The sequence below is a fragment of the Hibiscus syriacus genome, unplaced genomic scaffold (genome assembly GCF_006381635.1).
Source record: "Hibiscus syriacus cultivar Baekdansim isolate YM2019G1 unplaced genomic scaffold, ASM638163v2 tig00110652_pilon, whole genome shotgun sequence".
In the NCBI taxonomy this organism is placed as follows: Eukaryota; Viridiplantae; Streptophyta; class Magnoliopsida; order Malvales; family Malvaceae; genus Hibiscus; species Hibiscus syriacus.
In genome coordinates, this window is record NW_024062812.1 from 569,865 (window position 1) to 592,554 (window position 22,690).

General features: G+C 33.4%; 1 protein-coding gene across 1 annotated transcript; it reads left to right on the forward strand.

Annotated features, from left to right (window-relative positions):
• The first annotated feature begins 12,747 nt into the window (after positions 1-12,747).
• LOC120137155 (18.2 kDa class I heat shock protein-like) lies at positions 12,748-13,224 on the forward strand. The gene has a single exon (XM_039152976.1). The coding sequence runs from the start codon at positions 12,748-12,750 to the stop codon at positions 13,222-13,224; it is 477 nt and encodes a 158-aa protein (XP_039008907.1).
• Positions 13,225-22,690: the final 9,466 nt, after the last annotated feature.

Genomic DNA, 22,690 nt, shown 5'->3' on the forward strand with positions numbered 1-22,690 from the left:
AGGGAAACATTGCAAACATTTCACGATCGGCTTTTCAAGAGGGGTCATGTCCCAAACATTTATCCAAATTTGAGTTGGGAAACTATAACCAAAATAACCGATTTGCTTGGGGTTTTTAAAAATGCAACAATTTTTATCCGATGTTTATTAGCCTACTAGCCCGTTGGTTCTTAATCAAATATTTTGTTGGCTAACCGACTAAATGACTTTGAATTTGAAACTGAAGTTTTTTAAGAAATTGACTTTGCAATGAAGGAAAAACTTTTAAAATATTTTAAGGAGATTCCCCCCATTTTTACTTGTGTCACCGCTTTAAACCCAACGTTAAATGTTGGCAGGGTTGAAACACTAATTGAACAAATTGTGTTTGCTTTTAATCTAACCGATGATGAACCCAACTTTGTTCAAAACCAAATAAATTATTTTAACAAATGTTTTCGAGACATGTTTGCAATTTATTTAACTAAATACAGATCAAGTAGTGTAATACATGATCAAATGAGAACGAATGCGGAATCATCTAGTAGGCGTCCAAGTAACATAAATTTGTCACTTTTTAACACTCTAGTAAATTCCCAATCCAAACGATCACGTACTACCACCCCAAGTAGCGAGTTGGGAAATTATATGTCATGCGATTTTCTATCAAAAATGACATTTGAAGAGTTTGAAAGTTTGGATATTTTGGCTGGGTGGAAAGAAAATGAAGCACAATTTCTGATTCTAGCCGCCATGGCCCGTGATTTACTAACCGTCCAAGCTTCTACAGTAGCTTTGGAATCCACTTTTTCTGTTAGTGGCAGGGTTATATCGCAACGGAGATCAAGACTAAGTCCCGAGTCGGTGGAAGTATGCATTTGTTTGAAGGATTATTTGGATGGAGCGGCTCGAAAGCAATATATCACCACCCTAGAAGATGCAATTGATGCCAATTTGGAAGCAAACTTACACATTGAAGAAGTCGAACTTGGAATATCCCCTCCAAACGAAGAAGGCGAAGATGATGAAGAAGAGATGGCGATGTAGTTTATTTTAAACTTTGTTTCAATTATCGTAAACTTCGTTTCAATTATTGAACTTGGAAGTTTTTAAGTATTTGAATTTATCGAACTTGGAAGTATTTAAGTATTTCAATTATCGTAAACTTTGTTGTAATTGATGACGATGTAATTTTAACATTGTAATATTTAAGTATTTTAATTTATCGTTGATGAGTGTCATGTGTATATGTTCTTTGCATACATAAAATGTTTATAAATACACCTAATTTATCTAGAATAGTTGTGCTTTGATTAGTTTTTGGTTTGTGATAGGTGTGCGTGAAATGGAGCTTAAATGAGGATCTAATGCGATTAAGTGGAAGATAATGAAAGGTTGCAAGAAATGGTGATGAATGTGCTTTGATGTGAGTGTTTAAGAAGGAAGAACAAAGAAAACAGGACAAGTGTAGTGCTGCTCAATATTACTCTCAAAGCCTTCAAGAGGAGGAGTAGAGACAGATTGCACAAGAGTAGTGCTCTTCACCACCATCGGTTTTTTTATATCCAGTTTTTTAAAAAATCGATTTTTTTCAAACCGAAATCGGTTACACCGGTTATACCATCCGACCCTCTAAATCGATTAAGATCCAAACCGATTTTTTAAAAATCCAATTTTTTGATTAGGTATAAAAATTGGATCAATTTTTATCCGACTTTGTACATGTCTACTTACCATTTAACTGTCTTTACAAGTTTTCCTTACAGCTTTCTTATGAAAACAAATGCAAAAATGTCAGAACGTGCCAAATATAATCACTAATCTCGAGATAGTCTATAATGGGTAGTTCTGCTGTGTGGCGCTTAAAAAACGGCTAATATACGGCGTGATCGGTTAAACAAGTGACCGGTTAAAATTTAGATCGATTATGTTATATATTTAACCGGAAATATTATCAAGTACAATAACATATTAGGTAACGCTTATATAATGTAATAGATAACGCTTATATAATAAAATAGGTATTTAACTGGAAATATTATCAAGTACAATAACATATTAGATAGCGCTTATATAATGTAATAGGTAGCGCTTATATTGACCTATTTTATAAGTAAATCGGTATATTTATACCGGTAACATTGCAAATTTACCTATTACATTATAATTATCGGTTTCGATATTTTTTGGGTCGATACTTTTTATAAATGTATCAACACTATATGCGTTCACCTTTTGTCATTTATAGACCGGTTTTATCATATTTTTACTTATGGATCAATACATTTTTATAAAGTATCGACACTTTATTGGCGCTATAACTTCTTATCTTATTAATTCCAAAAGTGTCGATACTTATAATAAATTATCTACACTTTCAACATATCCGGTAGCACTTTACCTGCTTTGTCATTTCGAGATCGGTTTTGTCATATTTTTACCTGTTATATTGTTATGGATCGATACATTTTTATAAAGTATCGACACTTTATTGGTGCTATAACTTCTTCTCTTTTAAATTCCAAAAGTGTCGATACTTATAATAAATTATCGACACTTTCAAAATAACCGGTAGCGCTTTACCTGTTTTGTCATTTCGAGACCGGTTTTGTCATATTATTACCTGTTATATTGTTATGGATCGATACATTTTTATAAAGTATCGACACTTTATTGGCGCTATAACTTCTTCTCTTTTAAATTCCAAAAGTGTCGATACTTATAATAAATTATCGACACTTTCAACATAACCAGTAGCGCTTTACCTGTTTTGTCATTTCGAGACCGGTTTTGTCATATTTTTACATGTTATATTGTTATGGATCGATACATTTTTATAAAGTATCGACACGTTATTGGCGCTATAACTTCTTCTCTTATTAATTTCAAAAGTCGATACTTATAATAAATTATCGATATTTTCAACATAACCGGTAGCGCTTTACATGTTTTGTCATTTCGAGACCGGTTTTGTCATATTTTTACATGTTATATTGTTATGGATCGATACATTTTTATAAAGTATCGACACTTTATTGGCGCTATAACTCTTCTCTTTTAAATTCCAAAAGTGTCGATACGTATAATAAATTATCGACACTTTCAACATAACCGGTAGCGCTTTACCTGTTTTGTCATTTCGAGACCGGTTTTGTCATATTTTTACCTGTTATATTGTTATGGGTCGATACATTTTTATAAAGTATCGACACTTTATTGGCGCTATAACTTCTTCTCTTTTAAATTCCAAAAGTGTCGTTACTTATAATAAATTATCGACACTTTCAACATATCCGGTAGCGCTTTACATGTTTTGTCATTTCAAGACCGGTTTTGTCATATTTTTACCTATTATATTGTTATGGATCGATACATTTTTATAAAATATCGACACTTTATTGGCGCTATAACTTCTTCTCTTTTAAATTCCAAAAGTGTCGATACTTATAATAAATTATCGATACTTTCAACATAACCGGTAGCGCTTTACCTGTTTTGTGATTTCGTGACCGGTTTTGTCATATTTTTACATGTTATATTGTTATGGATCGATACATTTTTATAAAGTATCGACACGTTATTGGTGCTATAACTTCTTCTCTTATTAATTCCAAAAGTCGATACTTATAATAAATTATCGACACTTTCAACATAACCGGTAGCGCTTTACCTGTTTTGTCATTTCGAGACCGGTTTTGTCATATTTTTACATGTTATATTGTTATGGATCGATACATTTTTATAAAGTATCGACACTTTATTGGCGCTATAACTCTTCTCTTTTAAATTCCAAAAGTGTCGATACGTATAATAAATTATCGACACTTTCAACATAACCAGTAGCGCTTTACCTGTTTTGTCATTTCGAGACCGGTTTTATCATATTTTTGCCTGTTATATTGTTATGGATCGATACATTTTTATAAAGTATCGACACTTTATTGACGATATAACTTCTTCTCTTTTAAAAAAGGTAAAATTTACCTGATATATTGAAAGTGTTCATACTTTTTATAAAAAAGATCCATTCTTTTTTTAAAGTTATGTAATTTATGTTTCAATTTTTTTTAATAGTGTTTCATGTTTTCCACCAATAATATTAATTTAATAATTTCATTTGCACAAAAAATTATTTGATTGTTTTGATATTTTATAAAATATTATTTAGAATTTAAATTTAACAATATGTTTAGGTAGAAAATGTATTGACACATATTTAGGTAGTTATTGTACATACCTAAATATGAACTGCGAATTTAATGTTGCACCCACCCTTTAACTACCATTACCAATACCACATCCTATTGAAAGCAGCACGACTGAAACATGTTCAAAATGAACCTTTGCTTACATCTCCATCAACTCCGGGACCACTGAACTTGCACAACAAAATTTTTGCCATGGATCATACTGATGTAGACAATGTTAAGCCAACCGAGGAATGCCATGAAGTACATAATGTTGATGAATATGACAGATTGGTTGGTCGGCTCTTCTGTTCACGTGATCAAGCTTGGTACTTTTACAAGGGATTCGCACGGGAACATGGGTGCACGTAAGGGAACAACACGACTTGACGTGGAAGGGAATGTGAAGACACAAGAATTTTGTTGTTCCAAAGAAGGGTTTCGAGGATCGAAAGTCAATATTGTTGATCGTCAACGTGCTCATACGCCAGTCACATGAACAGGATGTAAGGCTAGAGTCTTAGTTACAGCAACAAATACAAACGATCAGTGGGTTATAAGTAAGTCTGATCAGAAACATAATCATGCATTGTGCACACCTGCTATGACACCATTTATGCGTTCTAATAGAGCTGTAAGTAAGGCTGATATCGATGAGGCAACAACATTGAAAGAGGTCGGTGTTGGCACGTCACAAGTAATGAACTATTTAACGCAGCAGGCAGGGGGCTATCATAATGTTGGATTTACACATAAAGACCTCTACAATGCACTTCAAAGAGGTAAAGCAAAGGAAATCGTCGATGGGGATATGAATGCGCTTATTGCCTACTTTGATTATAAGAAGCATGATGATCCTGAGTTTTTTATGACATACTCGGTAGATGAATCGGGGGCATTGTATAATCTTATTTGGTCGGATTCTACATCGAGATCGGATTACACATGCTTCGGTGATGTAATTGTGTTCGACACAACATACAAAGATAATTTGTATGGTCGACCAATTATGCCTATTGTCGGTGTCAATCATCACCATAACACAATTGCGTTTGCCACTGCCATAATCGCTGACGAGACGTCTCAATCTTTCGAGTGGGTGCTACAGAATTTTTTAGAAGCCATGATGAATAAATCACCTATTTCAGTTGTCACCGATGGGGATAGGGCAATGCAGAGGGCTATCAGATCTGTTATCCCTTATGCTAAGCACAAATTATGTTCTTGGCATCTTTCTCGCAATGCACAAGCTAACATTGGTGACCCAAAGTTTACAGCAGCATTCTCAAAATGCATGGCTTCTTGGTGGACAATCGAGGAATTTGATATTCAATGGCGTTCGGTTGTTTCAGAATTCAACGTCCAAAAGCATCCATGGGTGATTGAGAAGGGAAATACACGACACTTATGGGCACAAGCATACCTATCGGGTCATTTCTTTGCCAATATTCGCTCAACACAAAGGTGTGAGTCTATGAATGCTTCACTAGCGATTGCACTGAAACACAAGAAGACATATTTAGATGTTGTTCGTGCAATTGAAGATGGAATTAGTATAATACGTATGAACGAGTTGAAAGCAGATTACTTAAGTTCCCAAACGAAGCCCTTCCAGATCACAAAACTGGTCGACCTTGAAAGCCATGCCGCTGCGATTTTTACCCGTGAATCTTTTCGTGCGTTCCAAGATGAACTTATACGGGAGACATTGTACAGGATTGAGGCAAATATTAAGTCCTTATCAGATGAATGTCAACATTATATTTTGTCAAAGTACGCAAAAAAAAGGAAATTTGAAATTAGTTTTGATTCTCGTACGAAAACTCTAATTTGCTCCTGCAAAAAATTCGAGACCGTTGGACTTCCGTGTCGCCATCAACTTCACATTTTGAAGCACTTGGATTACACATATTTGCCCGGGACTTTTGAGAATCGTAGCATACTGTCCAGGCGAGCAAATCAATAACCTAACAAAATTAATTACACAATCAGAACATATTCAATAAGTTTTAACATTTTATACTTTCTACTTACCATACCGCCAACTCATTCCGTAGGCTTCAACGTTGCAACGTCGTATACAGTAGCGAATTGATTTCCCATTGAGATTACAGAATATCTGTATGAATCATTAGGATTAATATGTTGTCATGAAATATTTAAATATCACTCACAAAGCAATATATTTCACTTACCCCGATTCTAACTCACTATTCCATAAATAATCAAAAATTGCAGCTTCGATGTCATCAATTCCGCTTGGAATATCCGCTTTTTCAACCTATAATTTTGCATACAAATTTTTGTCATAACAGTATAATAAAGATCAAATTAAGTTTTATTTTATTCAACTTACCTTCTGCTTCTTCTTCTGGGGTGCAGGACATTCCGAATCCAAATCTGCTGCCATAACACTCTCCGGTGTATAAATGACATCGACTTCCTTCCTCCTCATTTCTTCCATCTCTTCTTCTTCCTCCTCCCTCTTTTCTTCTTCATATTTTTTCAGTTCATCGTATTTTTTCTCTACATAGCTCTTCATCTCTTTTATTTCACCCTTCAATTGATCTCCTTCATCCAAGTATTTATCAACCACCCCCTTCACCCCCGTAAGTTCACTCCTCAATTCCACAACCTCCTTCACCACTCCCTTAAATTTTTCACCCGTCACCATCTTAAGATCACCCCTTAACACCTCAACTTCTTTCACCACTTCACCCCTCAACACCTCTACTTCTTTCACCACTCCATCTATTTTTCCTTTCACTACCCCCTTATGCCTTTTCAAGTGTATCTTCGACTCTATCAAGTTTCTCTTTGACTCTTGATTGTCTTTGCATGATATAAAATTGGATTTTTTTTATATCAGCCAATTCAGACATCAAAATGTCGAAGTTACTCTATTTTCCCTCACCGTCGTCCCCCTCACCGTCATCCCCCAATACAACCATCTCTCATTTCTTCTCCTCTGCCTCCACTACCTCCTCTACATCCTTGCCAATAACCTTCAAAATTAAATTACAATATTAATACATTGATTATATTCTTAATATTATTTAATTACATTTATTACCCTTTCTTGCTTCTTCGCTCTATCCAACTTCAACTTCACCATCACTCTAACCACCTCTTCCTTCCCCCATGCACGGATGCGTGCCACTCCGGTTCTTTCATAAGCCGGCACTGCCTCACAGCCCGACTAAAAATCGAACAGTGCAACCTGCATTTATAATAAAATTTATATTTTTATATAATAATTATACTATCATTTTATATAAAAACACAAAAAAGTTATTCAACTCATTTACCTCTAAGATTGTTATGCACCCTTTGAGGTATCTCTGGCTGCCCTTTTTAAAGGTGATTATTGATTCAATCAATCTCGAATGGATATATTCAGCCCAATTGAATTCACCCTTCAAGCCTTCATCACAAATGAGCTTCATATATTCCTTGTTCATTGACGTATCACCCGTTGGACAAAGAAAGATACCGACAAGGTATAATAGAACTCTGTCCTTCAGCTCATCCCCACCGTAAGATCCACTTTTTATTTCCTCTTCAATTTCAGCATATCTCACCTTCTGCTTCAAACCATATTTGGAGGCAAGTGTTTTCCAGTCCTTACTCTTACAGACTTCTACAACACTTTTGCCTTCATTTTCTACCCCCAATACGGCTGCAGCATATGGGATCCCGAGAGGAAATGAAAAATCACCATACTTAGCAATACATTGTCTGACATCAAATTGCGCCATCAAGGATTGACACAATTCCCTCCGAATAGGTCGATCCCTTACCCCTACCAACGATCCAAAACCTATTTCTCCTTGCACATTCAACTGACCCTTCTCCTTAAGGTGTTTAATTAATGAATTCACCCTTTTAATGCTGCATCTTGTCGACACTTCCTACATTTTTTAACAATATATAATGTTATAGTTCTTATATATTTTGTATCAACGTATTTACAAGTTTAATGAATACCTTATTTTCATGTGCTTTCCTCCGTTCTTTGTATTCTTTACTATCATTCCTTGACTGTGTGATGTAAGGTTCCTTTTCAGCATCACTCATCGAATTCCATTTGGACCTCACATCTTTTGTCACCTAATATTAAACATAAACATTTCTTAATCAATACATTAACACTGAATAATACTCAATGTCAATTTAATTTTACATATCGAACCGCTCTGTGTGCCATCTTCCTTCATCCTTTTGCATTCGACCATACTGTCAACATTTAAAATTTGTAATCAATTTAAATTTTATCGATACTTTAATCCAATTACCATTTCAACAATAATAACAAAAAGACATTGATACTTACTAGAAGTACATATATCTACCCTTTGGTTGCTTTCGAGTCTCGGCCTCAATTTCAAAGTCATATGCGCCACCAACAATTTTCCAACCCATTGACTCCATTTTTTCCTGGCCTTTATATATCAGTTTACGCAAATCAAATTATTTTGTTACATACACTTTATTCAATATACAAATATAGATAATTACTCTTGTGGTAAAACGGTTTTCTTCAAAAGAATTTGAATGGCCACTACAAAATGTGTCGGCACATTTATACAACCTATAATATTTAATAAAAGTATCGACATTTATTTTTTTCCTTGAATATCACTTTCTACATGCAATCGGTCCCAAATGTTTCTTTACTCCAAAACCCCAAAAACACATAAAAACCCTATCGCGATTACTGTAATATTAAAAAAGTAGGGTTTCGACAACATACTTTTCGATTCGACTGCAGCAACAAACAAACAAACTTCGCTTTAGAAACGCCTTCTGAAATGCAATAACAATTACGCTTCGATTTCAAAAACTCGTCCGTTCTATCTATTTTCAGAGGATATTTAGCTATGACCTTTATATTTTCATCGGATATGTTATTTATATTTAATCGATACAAATACAAAAGTATCGATACTTTTATGTCAGGTGTAGATACTTTCAAAAGGATAATTACGTATTTCTTTGAAAGTATCGATAATTTATTACACGTACTTACGAAAGTATCGACACTTTTAATATATCCAGTATCATTTTACCGGTTTTATCATTTTGATACCGGTTTTATCATATTTTTACCTGTTATATCGTTGTTTGATCAATACATTTTTTTAAAGTATCGACACTTTATAGGCATTAAAACTGCTTCTCTTTTAAATTCACAAAGTGTCGATCCTTATATAAAGTTTCGACACTTTCAATATATCCGGTAGCGTTTTATCGGTTTCATCATTTTGATAGCAGTTTTATCATATTTTTACCTGTTATATCGTTGTTGATCGATATATTTTTTGAAAGTATCGACACTTTATAGGCGCTAAAACTGCTTCTCTTTTAAATTAACGAAGTGTCGATCCTTATATTAAAGTACCGACACTTTAAATATATTCGGTACTGCTTTACCGGTTTTATCATTTCAATACTGGTTTTGTCATAGTTTTACCTGTTATATCTTTGTGGATCGATACATTTTTAATTTGGATCAACACGAACCGACAAGTTAAGTTTGCCGGTTGCACAATTTTTTAATATTTCTTCATGACTTAGACCTACTACATTATTATTAGTCAACATTTCCGATAGCGCTAAACCGAATTTGTTAAATATATTTTAATATATCCGGTAACGTCGTATATTAGCCGTATATTAACCCGTCGTTCCTGAGACATTCCCGTCTATAATGCATGACACATATCACTAATATTTTTTAAGATAAAATTCATAAATGAATATTGTTTAGGATAAAATTCATAAATGATCATTAAATTTAATTAAAATAATTTTATTTATTATTAAGTTTTTAAAAGTTACAAAAATAGATATTTAATTTTTGATTTTGTTAAACACCGAACATTAAATGCTGTTAAGGGGTTATGTAGCATGCTAAACTAATAAACAAATATATCTCATTTAATCTCTCAATTATAAATAAAATATCATTTTGATATATATATTTAATATTTTTAAGTAATAATTCTAAAAAATAGAAAATTTGATTTTTTTTAATATATGATAATAATTTATTTATTCAATTTTTTATTATAATTTTGTAACATTTTTTAGTTCATCAAATACATATAAACTTAAATAAATACTTGAAATAGTTCTTAACTTTTAATTACATATTAAATAATTTATATGATATAAACTCAATATCTATAAAATAATAATAAAAATAATATTTACTTTATTTACATATATTTTATTTTCAATTCAACGAACTTAATAAAATTATTTTAATTAAAATTAACAATAAAATAAAATTTATAATGTTAATTTTACTTACAATCAAAGGATCAAATGAGATTCCCCCATTAATTTAGCATTTTAAATCACCTATTTAATGGCATATATTGATATTATGTTCATTCTGTATCAAAATCTAAAGTTTAATGTCCATTATAAAATTTTAAAAGCTTAGTATCTAAAAATATCATTTTTAATATGATTTAATAACAATTTATTAGTTTTGCACTATAAAATTAGTAGTGATTTTTAATACATGACATTCATTGTAGAATTTTATCTGTTATTGGAAATCCTGCTCACACACTAATAATATATATGTATTTCTTTATAAGCCTCTAAATTAGGATACAAACCTATCTATTGGGACCGTGCATTTTCTGTCCACCACACGACACTGCCAACTGCAAATGCCTATGCTATTCTGAAAAAAAAATGTGCATATGTATATATTAAAGATATATATTAGCATGAGTATAAATCAAATTAAACAAAATTCACACATATACTGACGGTGTTGTTCAACTCAATTCGTGCTCTCGTATGTGTTGCAATCAAGATTAAAGGTGAATTAATTGCACTACACTGATCCTTAGCCTAACTGAGATTAAAGAAAGAAAGAAAATAACAATTTAAGATATTTTTTTGGGTGCCCTTGTATGTTGTTTGATGCGTTTCTTTTGGGCTTGAAAATGAGGATACAGAAGAGACGGTGACCTTTGGCCTACCATCAAAGAAGACAAGAGACTATATACATTTAATTGGCCTATTATATGCGTACAATAAAGATTAAACAGAAAATATGTCATATTGTCAATGGCTGCCATCGAACTATTTATATCACGGCTACCCTGTTCAATCTTGTTTACATTGATTGATTCAATATTTTAGAGTTAACCAGCTTTATCTATTCAAAGATACATTATTTTAAATTCAAAATATTATCTATAAGTTTGCTGACAGAAAATAAAATCATTAATTCCTAATATCTGCAGATATTTTGCTTATCCAACCTATTTTTTTAAGATATCGCAACTCCTAACCATTGCTGTGACTTTGGATTCCAATTGAATGTTTCCGGATTATAACCCATGATTCATCAAGGGGGTTCATATGATACATGCACCGTCTCTTCAAGCAAACGGTTTTATTATTTAAAACTATTTAATATTTTCCACGGAAAAGACTAGCGATTAAGATAGATTTAAGCTTTGATCATGCGTTTAGGAAAACTTAAGTGCATTATTGATGGTTTGAACAATCCAAGTGTGCAACACTATTAAAAGGGCCGACGTTGCAGCAACTTTGCGCTGGAGCAGTTGTAGAAATCAATATGGTTACAACTTTGAAGAGTAAAAGAGTTTGATTTATTGTTGGTTTTGAAGTTTATTTGGTGAAAGTTTAAGCAGCCTTTGGCTGAATTTTAGTATTAATTTTCACAAATAACTCGAGTGTTTGGTTTTGACTACTGTCGTGCTAAATTTTCCAAAATTGATGATGTTGTTGGTACATACTATGGTAACGGTGTTTACCGCTATGCACCCATTAATCTATATTTAGACGCAGTTTCCGTATTCATAACTCAGTCTGATCGAGACCTTGAACGTGGGCTAAAGCCTTGAAAACCTTGAGCCTTGCATAGTGATCTAAGGCCTGAATTCTAACTGAAACACCTTCCACCACATCCCATTTGTTATCTCATAAGGCCGTTACCTTACCTAGTCTTTCTATTTGGGCCACCCAACAACCCAGGAGAATATAACCAAAAATCAACAAACAATTTTTTAAAAGAAGTAGAATGGTAATGGAAATGGGATATTATTGGTTCATATTTTTTCTTTTAAAAAAAATATATATTCATATAGTAATTCAATCATGAATAAACTTCGAATGACTACTACGACCCAATTCATACAAAGTTGAAGCAATAGCCTTAAAACTATTCAATTTTCCACGTCAAAATCTGGTGGGAGAAAGGCCACCAACAATATGGTGGGAATAAATATGGCATTTCAACAATATCATTAAAGAATAGAGAACATTTATTTGAATTATTATTCTTTTGCTAAAGTTAGGCACGAATAAATATGGTGGGAGAAAGGCCATGAAACTGCCAGAAAACTCTTGCAACTCATAAACTATAATTATTCTCGCTTCCAAATATAAAAAAACTAGAAACCTCTTTCACTTTGAATCACTTGTATATATAGCATTTCTGGTCTCAACCACAATTCATGGTGAAGCTTCAAAATCTTCCTCAGCAATTCTTATACATTTCCAATTTGTGTTAATTTCTTGTTCAGAGATGTCTCAACTCATTCCCAGCCTGTTCAGTGGTCGAACAACCAATGTCTTCGATCCATTTTCTCTAGACATATGGGACCCTTTGGACGGGTTCTTCTTCAACTCTACAATGCCTACCAATGTACCGCGTGAAACTTCAGCCTTTGTTAATGCAAGGGTTGACTGGAAAGAAACGCCCCAAGCCCACGTCTTCAAAGCTGACCTTCCGGGGGTGAAGAAAAAGGAAGTGAAAGTGGAGGTGGAAGACGGGAGGATTCTTCAGATAAGTGGAGAAAGAAGCAAAGAGAAAGAAGAGAAGAATGAGAAATGGCGTCGCATTGAGCTTGGCAGTGGCAAGTTCCTGAGGAGGTTCAGGTTGCCTGAGAATGCAAAGATGGATGAGGTTAAGGCTACCATGGAAAATGGGGTCTTAACTGTGACTGTCCCCAAGGGAGAAGAGAAGAAACCTGAGGTCAAGACCATTCACATTTCTGGCTAATAACACTGCTTTAAAACATTTTCAAAGGCGACAATCATGGAGGTTTAAATAAGCAAATGGCGTTTCAGTATTTTGTTCGTGTGTCGAACCTTTCTTAGTATTTTCCTTATAAAATGATGTAAGATGTGTCTGTCCAAGGTTTTTTGAGTTTGGAATAAATTAGTGTTTTAGTTGCCAATGCCTCGTGTGAACGATGAACACTTATAACAAAATATTTTTATTACATTACTTGAAATTTAATTTTACTTCTAAATATTACTAAAAAACCCTACTTTATTTAAATTCATGTACACATCTAATCATATTTTAAATAATTTTAAGAATTATTAATAAGTCACGTATATCATATAATAAGTTAATATATAAAGTAGGGTGCTTAAATTATTAGTAAGTCACATATATCGTATATAATAAGTTAATATTACGTATAAGTGTTGATGGTATAACTATATGGTGATGAAATCATGTAAAAATATATGATATTTTTAATGATGATTGATATGTATATAAAATAAAAAACATATTAATTCGACTATGTGAATATAATCAATTTGACTTTTTGTCAATACGTTAGAGGTATATATTACGTATAATATATACTTTTTGAATTTTTATTTCTAATAATTTATGATTTATTATTTTATAGCTTATGATATATTTTAAATGTTTAATAATATATTTAATATTTTTTAGTATTTTAATTTTTAATTTTTTAAATATTTGAATATTTTTTTAAAATATAAAATATTTTTCAATAAACTTAAATAAGCCTTCAAAATTTTAAAAAATAATTTGGCTATCAAATTCAGTTAAAAACCAATTTAGTCTCTCTATTATGCTATCATTTACATTAGACTACCAAATTAATATCGTCAGGTTTAATTTTATTAATAAAAACGACCAGATTAACTTTTTTCTGATTAAGAATGTATAAAAAATTATATTATTTTGTTTTTTATTAATAGTTCATGTGTACTACTAATCCGATCTAAAAAAATAACCGAAAACGATCTAAAAACCGATAACCGAAAAAAACCGAAACCAATTTAGTGTGTTTGGTTTTTTTTTAAAAACCGATCGATTCGATTCGGTTTCGATTTAAAAATCCAGAACCAATCCAAACTGAACCGAATCGATATCTCTTACCATGAACGGCACCGTTTTAAGTTTCTGGCCAAAAATCTTAAACCCTAACCCACTTTCGAAATCTTTAACCACCGAGTCAAACCAATAACTTGCTATATTTTTAACAAAACTACTATATATATATTTATTATGGAAAGTTAACATCGAAATGAAGTGTAGCTCATATTTCAGTTAACTATTTTCTAAAGAGAAAATAACCTCAGTGACCAAAAATGCCTTATAATATATGATTTTAACCAATTTTTTTTGGATTTGCCAAAATGACCAACTAAATCGCAATGCGATCGATAATTCGCAACGCGATCTCCGGTATCGCAAATCAGTTTCCAGATTCGCAACGCGAACTTCGACTATCGCAACGCGAACTTGGACTATCGCAATGAGAATATGTAAATCGCATTGCGATAGTCCAAGTTCGCGTTGCGATAGTCGAAGTTCGCGTTGCGATTTTCCAAATTCGTTGCGATAGTCGAAGTTCGCGTTGCGATTTTCCAAATTTGTTGCGATAGTCGAAGTTCGCGTTGCGATTTATTCCAAATTCGTTACGATAGTCGAAGTTCGATAGTCCAAAATCGCAACGACTGGTGGTATTACATTTGTTTCTTAAGAATTTTCTCTAAAAATATAGTATTCGTGTGGACGTGTCGAAGACACGTATGACCACGACCACGACCACGACCACCACGACCACGACCACGAGACGAGACGAGACGAGACGAGACGGCGGCGGCGGCGGCGGCGCGAGAGTCCCCCTTGTTCTCTATCACTCAACAAGGAAGTAGGAAAGTCAAACCTTAAATACCATTCCCAATAGTGTTTCCAATACTATGTGGGATTGAGCATTACCAACACTTGTTTTCAATACAATGTGATTATTCAGGAAACAATTAACAATTATGCACCTTAAAACAACTGAATTAGCAACCAATTGCATTAGTATTATACGATTAAATATGTCATAATTAAAAGTCAATCTACAATCAATCGCGATTATTGCAATTTTAAGCAAAATATTCAAAAATAATATCACTATTTAAGGCTCAATCCCACATAGTATTGGGAACAAGTGTTGGTAATGCTCAATCCCACATAGTATTGGAAACACTATTAGGAATGGTATTTAAGGCTTGGCTTTCCCACTTCCTTGTTGAGTGATAGAGAACAATGGGGACTCTCGCGCGCCGCCGCCTCCGCCGTCTGTCTCGTGGTCGTGGTCGTGGTCATACGTGTTTTCGACACGTCCGCGCGAATATTATATTTTTAGAGAAAATTCTTAAGAAACAAATGCAATACCATACCACCAGTCGTTACGAATTTGGAATAAATCGCAACGCGAACTTCGACTATCGCAACACGAACTTCGACTATCGCAACGAATTTGGAATAAATCACAACGCGAACTTGGACTATCGCAACGAACTTGAAATAAATCGCAACGCGAACTTCAACTATCGAAACGAATTTGAAAAATAGCAACGCGAACTTCGACTATCGCAATCTGGAAACTGATTTGCGATACCGGAGATCGCGTTGCGAATTATCGATCATATTGCGATTTAGTTGGTCATTTTGGCAAATCCAAAAAAAATTAGTTAAAATCGTATATTATAAGATATTTTTTGTCACTGAGATTATTTTCTCTTTTCTAAACTTGGAACGAGCTTTATGAGATTAGGTAGTTTTTTAATCCTCTTACCTTTATGCAACTGTTGTCAACCTATGCATTCCTTTGTGAACACCCGTCACTGTCTTCAGCCCCATCTTCCAGCGTAACCCACGCTCGAATGGACGGTGGATGCTTGGATTTAACGTGTCTGATGAGATCCTAATTTGATTAATTATCAGGCTGAGAATTGATTTATTATTTCTGTAAAATAAATATTAACTACTAGTTAATTAAAGAATGTACATTAATTTTTTTTTAAATTTTAATATTATAAATAAAATATAAAAATATAAAAATTATTTTATAATAATAAAATTTAAATTAATCAATCAACAAATTTAGGATAAATTATGCATTTAGTATCTAAACTATCAATTTTATCCGTTTTAGTATCTAAACATTTATTTTTTTTAAATATCATACTTAAAGTTTAGTTTTTGTTTCATTTTTAGTACCAAACCTTAAGTGTTGAAAAAATTGAAAGTTGAGGTACCAAAACACGTTCAATACCTAAACCATACTTAAGTTTTGAAAAAAAATAATGAAAATTTAGATTCTAAAACGGATCAAAACTGACAGTTTTTGTACTAAACGCGTTAAGTTTTTAATGACGGGTATTAAAATTAAACAAAAACTAAACGTTAGGTATGATTTTGAAAAAATTGAAAGATTAGGTACTAAAACGGACCAAAAGTGATTGTTTTGATATTAAACAAGTAATTTACCCGTAAATCTAATATATTAACTAACTTGATAATCGAATCATGCCACACCGATCCACCGTTATTGCCTCGGTGCCGCGGTTTTGTATCCCCATTCGGTGGGACCTACTAACAAAAGGGACAGGAACTTTTCGGCCAAATTGGCCCATTACGGCAAGTTGAAAAATTATTTAGCCCATTAGGGCACCCAAACATTTAATTTGGGATCTACGACAAATTGAACAGTCCCCATGGAACTCGTCAAACAAGCGTGACGAGTTCAATGGGATATAATTATTTTAATGGGTCGTGTCAGGTGGGCTCCACAACCTGATTAAAAAAAGTTCTTGAGGGACTCGTCCCAATTAAAAAATATTTTTTTTATTTTTTAATTTTTTAAAAGAAAATTAAAAAAAATATTTTAATGCCATGAAACTCGTCACGCTGATATGACGAGTTCCGATAGGTATAATTTTCAAATATTTGATCGTTGGATTGACCGTTGCTAAAGGAGTAGTATTGATACCATAACTAAGAGTATCGATACTATTTCAGTATACTGGAATTTCACTAACTCAAAACTAAAGGAGTAATATCGATGTCATAACTTAGAGTATCGGTACTACTACTCTTAGTAATATCGATATCATATATGATATCAATACCATTTTAGCATTTTGTTTTGACAGTATCAGTACTGCCTCATAAGTATCGGTACCATTTTAGCATTCTATTTTGACAGTATCAGTACTGCCTCATCAGTATCGATACTACTTCATTATTTTGGGTTTCAGTATCGATATATGTATCGATACTTCTGTAACAATATCAGTACTACTATATTTAAAAATCATTTTTGACTCGATTAAAGTTCGATCATCCAAAACATTAATAATAAGAGGTCAGTCAACAAAAATAATATCCAAAATATAGTGGGCATGGTGATAAACATAATAAGAGGTAACATGGTAATAAAAATATGTGAAATATGATAAATATAAATTCGATCATCCAAAACATAATAGTATAACCAAATCCAAAATATCAAATGTGAAGAAATTCAAGGAAATTAAAAGTTCAAAGTATGACATTTGAAACACCAACAAAGAACAACTAGCATAGCAATAGCATGATCAATCATTCGATGGAGGATCGGGATCCAAACGAGATATACGAAAAGTGGAAAAGTCTTGTGAAAGAGCATCGAGCATATCCGTCACGGCGTCGAATCGAGCTAGGGTGTCGCTTTGCAGCTTCTTCAGTTGAGTTCCCAAGGCAGTAAAATGGGACTCCATAGATGCAAACATCATATCTAAAGTCTCCATCAGAGAATGAAAATAGGGATGCATAACATTACTAGCCCTCGGAGGCTCGTCAGGGATACGATTTATAGGATCATCAACATCTTGTAAAACATCATCGGCCTGAGGAGGAGCCGGAGCTGGAACAGCTCGAGAAAAACTAGCATCAGGCGTCTTTTTAGGTGTATGTTTCCAATTTGTCCCAACTTGAGTCCATCCTAACTTGCGGAGAGAGGTAAAATCTATTGGGGTACCCAAGGGGATGACAACATCTAGGTCGACTTTAAGACCGACTTTGATAAAGAAATTACTAAGAAGACAACCATAAACCAAAAACTCGACTCTCTTAGAGGGAATATGGTTAACAGTGTCCAATAGATCACCGAAGATTATTTGAGCAAGATTAATTCTTTTATTGTTTTGAAAATAATGGATCTGCCAAATGTCGATACTTTAAAAAGAGGAGTACTTTCCTCCAGATGGTTGAAACCACCAAGAGATAATCAAGTGAAGAAATCGATTGTGGAAGTCAATGATACTAGCGCTTTTTCCTACTTCTAAGGAAGAAGGGACGGTATCTCGCTCATTATCAATCCCATTGTTTTCGAGACCAAAAGCACGGGCAATAGAGTCAGAATCAATGGTAATGTATTCGCCCAAGAGATAGGAACAAATACTTTCAGTTTGTGTACGAGTTTCATTTTGGATGCAAACCGAGTTAGAATAGAAAATGCAGACTAGTTGGTGAAAGACAACGGGTTTAACTTTGAAAGTGTTATCAAATTTCCAAGTTTGTAGAAGGGGTGGGTATTTAAAGTTCATTTTTTGCATTGCTAAAAGAAAGTGGAGACGCTCACCCCTAATAGCATAAGACTCAAAATAGTTTAGATATAGTGAATATAGATTTCGACGATTTGGTTCATTAAAACACGAGTTTACTATGGTCATTTCAATTGGATCGGGAGGAGGATTTGGCGAAGGGTTGGGAGGTGGATTAGCACGAGAGGAGGAGGATCTAGGACGTTTGTGAGACATGTTAAAGAGAATCGGAATAAAGATTATACCTGCAAAGAAAGACAATACATATGTATGCACTCAATTAATCCCAAAACTCAATATGAGTCCATAAAAAAATTGTATATTCTAGTGTAAAAATGTAAAATAAGTAAATCCCATTCACTAATTTAAGCAAAAACTAACTAAAACTAGCCCTAAATTTGAAAAGAAAAAATTAGGGTTTAAAAAAATAAATTATATTGAAAATTAGGATTGAGATGGAATTTGATGATGCTAGCAGGCTGGAAAGTTAAAAAAACAACGCAAATTTGACTCCAAAAAGTTGCAATGAGGCGATTTTAAGAGGGGGTTATGAGTGATGCGGCTGAGTGTTTTAGAGTTAGGAAAAAATGTGATATTTTAGGGTTTTATAAGCTGAGCCTGACAGGTAGTATCGGTACTCCAGTTTGAGTATCGATACCTCAAGGAAAAAAATGGATGGTATCGATACCGAGTATCGATACCCTATCGAGGCTGCAATAACAATATCAGTACTTAATGAATAGTATCGATACTGATCAAGAACAATATCGGCACTGGATGAACAATATCGATACTGGATGAATAGTATCGGTACTAAGTGCACATAATGGTTCAAAAATTGCAACAAAAACACATAGGATGCAAATTTCAAAGCATAAATAGTGGTATAGCAACTCTAATGGGAAAATCAAGTATGTTCAAGTAAACAAAAATACACTTAAGCATAATTTGAACATATTGTTAATTTTCATGAAAAATCGTAAACTCCCCTTAACTAATAGCATATAAGGCATTAAAGAGGTCATTTTGAATGCATTTTTCTTTAAACATAAAAGTGCAAAAGTTACTTTAAACACAAATTCAAAGTAGTTTTATTTTGCAGGATTTTCATCCCCAAACAACTAGAAACGACCACAACTTAATTTGCGCAATTGTAAAGTTTATTTAAAAAAGAAAGAACAAATTTAAACAATTCTACAGTTTTTATAATTTTGCAAAAATACACTTTATTTAATTATAATTAAAAAACAAATTTATTACTTAAAAATTAATTTTTGATACAATTAAATATTGACTACAAAAACTTACATAAACAAATTTATTACTTGTATTTGCGCAATTCTTGCCGATATCGAGGCGTGGTAGAATGGTAATGACATGGTGCTCGTCGATTTTGTCGTGGTCGTCCACTTTCTTCATTTTCCTATTCTTCTAGTTCCGGTGTTCTCAACACTACTCCAGAGATTTGTCTGTGATGAAGAAGATGATCCCATGGACCTCTTTCTTTCGGTTTTGAGAAAAATTGTTATGAAGGTGACACTTGATCCCACCCACTTCCTTCTCACGCCGCTTGACTCTCCATCGATGGTTGATATGCACCATATCCACCATAACTTTCTTACGATGGATAATAATTGACGGAAGCATAAGATGAAGATGATGATTTTCCCCATATTTTCCCTTCATTATTTCCTACTCGAACCGCTCCTCCTGCGTTGTCAAGTATGGTTTCCCATTTGCTTCATAATTTTGGAGGTACAGAGAAACATTGAAATCAAAATCTCCGGGTTGTACCTTGGAACAATTAGGCAATTGTAAATGTCTATTTTGCCAATCATATATGAATGTAGCATGCTTCCTTGGCCAATCTTCGTTATGTTTTCCACGGGCATCAACTTTATACAAATCGTCAATGTTATATACTGACATTTCTATCGGTTGGTGAAACCCAAATTGTCGCAAAACTCTATCGGCGGCATGGATCTCAGCAAATGTGAAATGGAGCAATCGTGTTATGGCACACCATGTGTCCGCTCCTTCAAATAATATTGGCGGTAGACACCATTGGATATCTGACTCATAATAAGGCATCTAATTAAACTGTCAAAAGTATTATGTTAGTATAATTAAACAATTAATATTACAATTTCAAAGTTAATGCAAAAAATACGAAAATTTACTGAATGTCTAATGACAATATCAATTCTCATATGAATATCTACTTTGGTTGCACCCGACAACTTTGTATCGATTATTCGGTGTCACCATCTAAAAAAATTACAAAATTTATTGTCATTTTCAAAATATTTAAATAAATATTATAAAATATGAAAACTTTAAATATATGAATTTACCTTGCAGCGAGAGGAAACTCTATAGGAGCGGATGTAATAGTCGTCATAAATGGAAGACGATACCACGCCCATGATTGGAGCAAAACTAAACAACCTGCTACATCCGCTTTTTTTCCTCTAACGACTTCTGTCGCCTTACATAGTTCACAATACAAAAACGCCAAAATTGCATAACCCCAACTATATTGACGACATACAACGAAATCCTCCATTACCAGAAGATATTGTGTGTGCACCAAATTGCCCGATTTATCCAGTAGCAAGATCCCTCCAATGAACATCAAAAGATATACTCGAGCTGCATATATCACCTCTTATTCCGTTGATTGTTCATCTACTCTAAATTCTCTTTCCAACCACGTCATCTGTACCCACAAACCATCAATGACATCGGTTGGAGCCTCATTTCCAATAAATTTAAAATAACATTATTTACCTTATAAGTGTTGCGAAGCACCAATGACATACCATTAATTGGAACGCCAAGTTGATACGCGACATCTTCCAAAGTTATCGCCACTTCACCACAAGGTAAATAAAACGTATGCGTTTCGGGCCTCCAACGCTTAATCAACGCCGATATCAGTGCCATCATCACCTTAAATCCGCGAAGAAACGTCGCTCCATATAATCTGGATTGTGAAAGATATATCACAATCCGCTGATATGGCTCTTCATTAGTCAGTTCTCGATGACGAATGGTTCGTTCCTCTCACTACAATTTGAAAATAAATTATTTAATACAATTACATAAATAATTATTATTAATACTATAATTTTGTCAAAACTAAAATGAAATAAAACAAATTAAACTTACTGTTGTCAACTTGATCGACGAAATATGAACTTCATCAAGACGTAACATTTTTTCTCTTGAGGCCATTTCAACACAAAAGTTTTTGCTCTCAGTAGAATGTTTGATTACAAATGAAAAATTTATCAACTCAAACCTCTATTTATACTACTCTACCCAACGGCTAGTTTTTTTCAAACTGAAAATAGTCATTGGAACTTGTCACACCGGCGTGACGAGTTCCATTGATTTTTTTTTAATTCGACCGTTTAACAACGGTAAATCCAACGGTCAAATATTTTATAATTATACCTGTTGGAACTCGCCAAGCCGGCGTGACGAGTTCCATGGCATTAAAATATTATTGTTTTGAAAATTTTCTTTTAAAAAATAAAAAATATTTTTTTTAGGACCAAGTCCCTCAAGAATTTTTTTAATCAGGTTGTCGGGCCCACCTGACACGACCCATTAAAAAAATTATATCTCATGAAACTCGTCACGCCGACATGATGAGTTTCATGGAGACTGTTCAATTTACCGTAGATCTCAAATTAAATGTTTGGGTGCCCTAATGGGTTAAATATTTTTTTATCTTACCATAATGGGCCAATTTGGCCGAACTTTTCCCCCTTGCTTATCGCCTTGTCCCTGGGTTGTTACAACTACGATTATAATACAATATCATA

What these genes read in the sequence shown, in the direction of transcription:
- LOC120137155 (XM_039152976.1), top strand. Translation starts at nt 12,748, where the DNA reads ATGTCTCAACTCATTCCCAGCCTGTTCAGTGGTCGAACAACCAATGTC.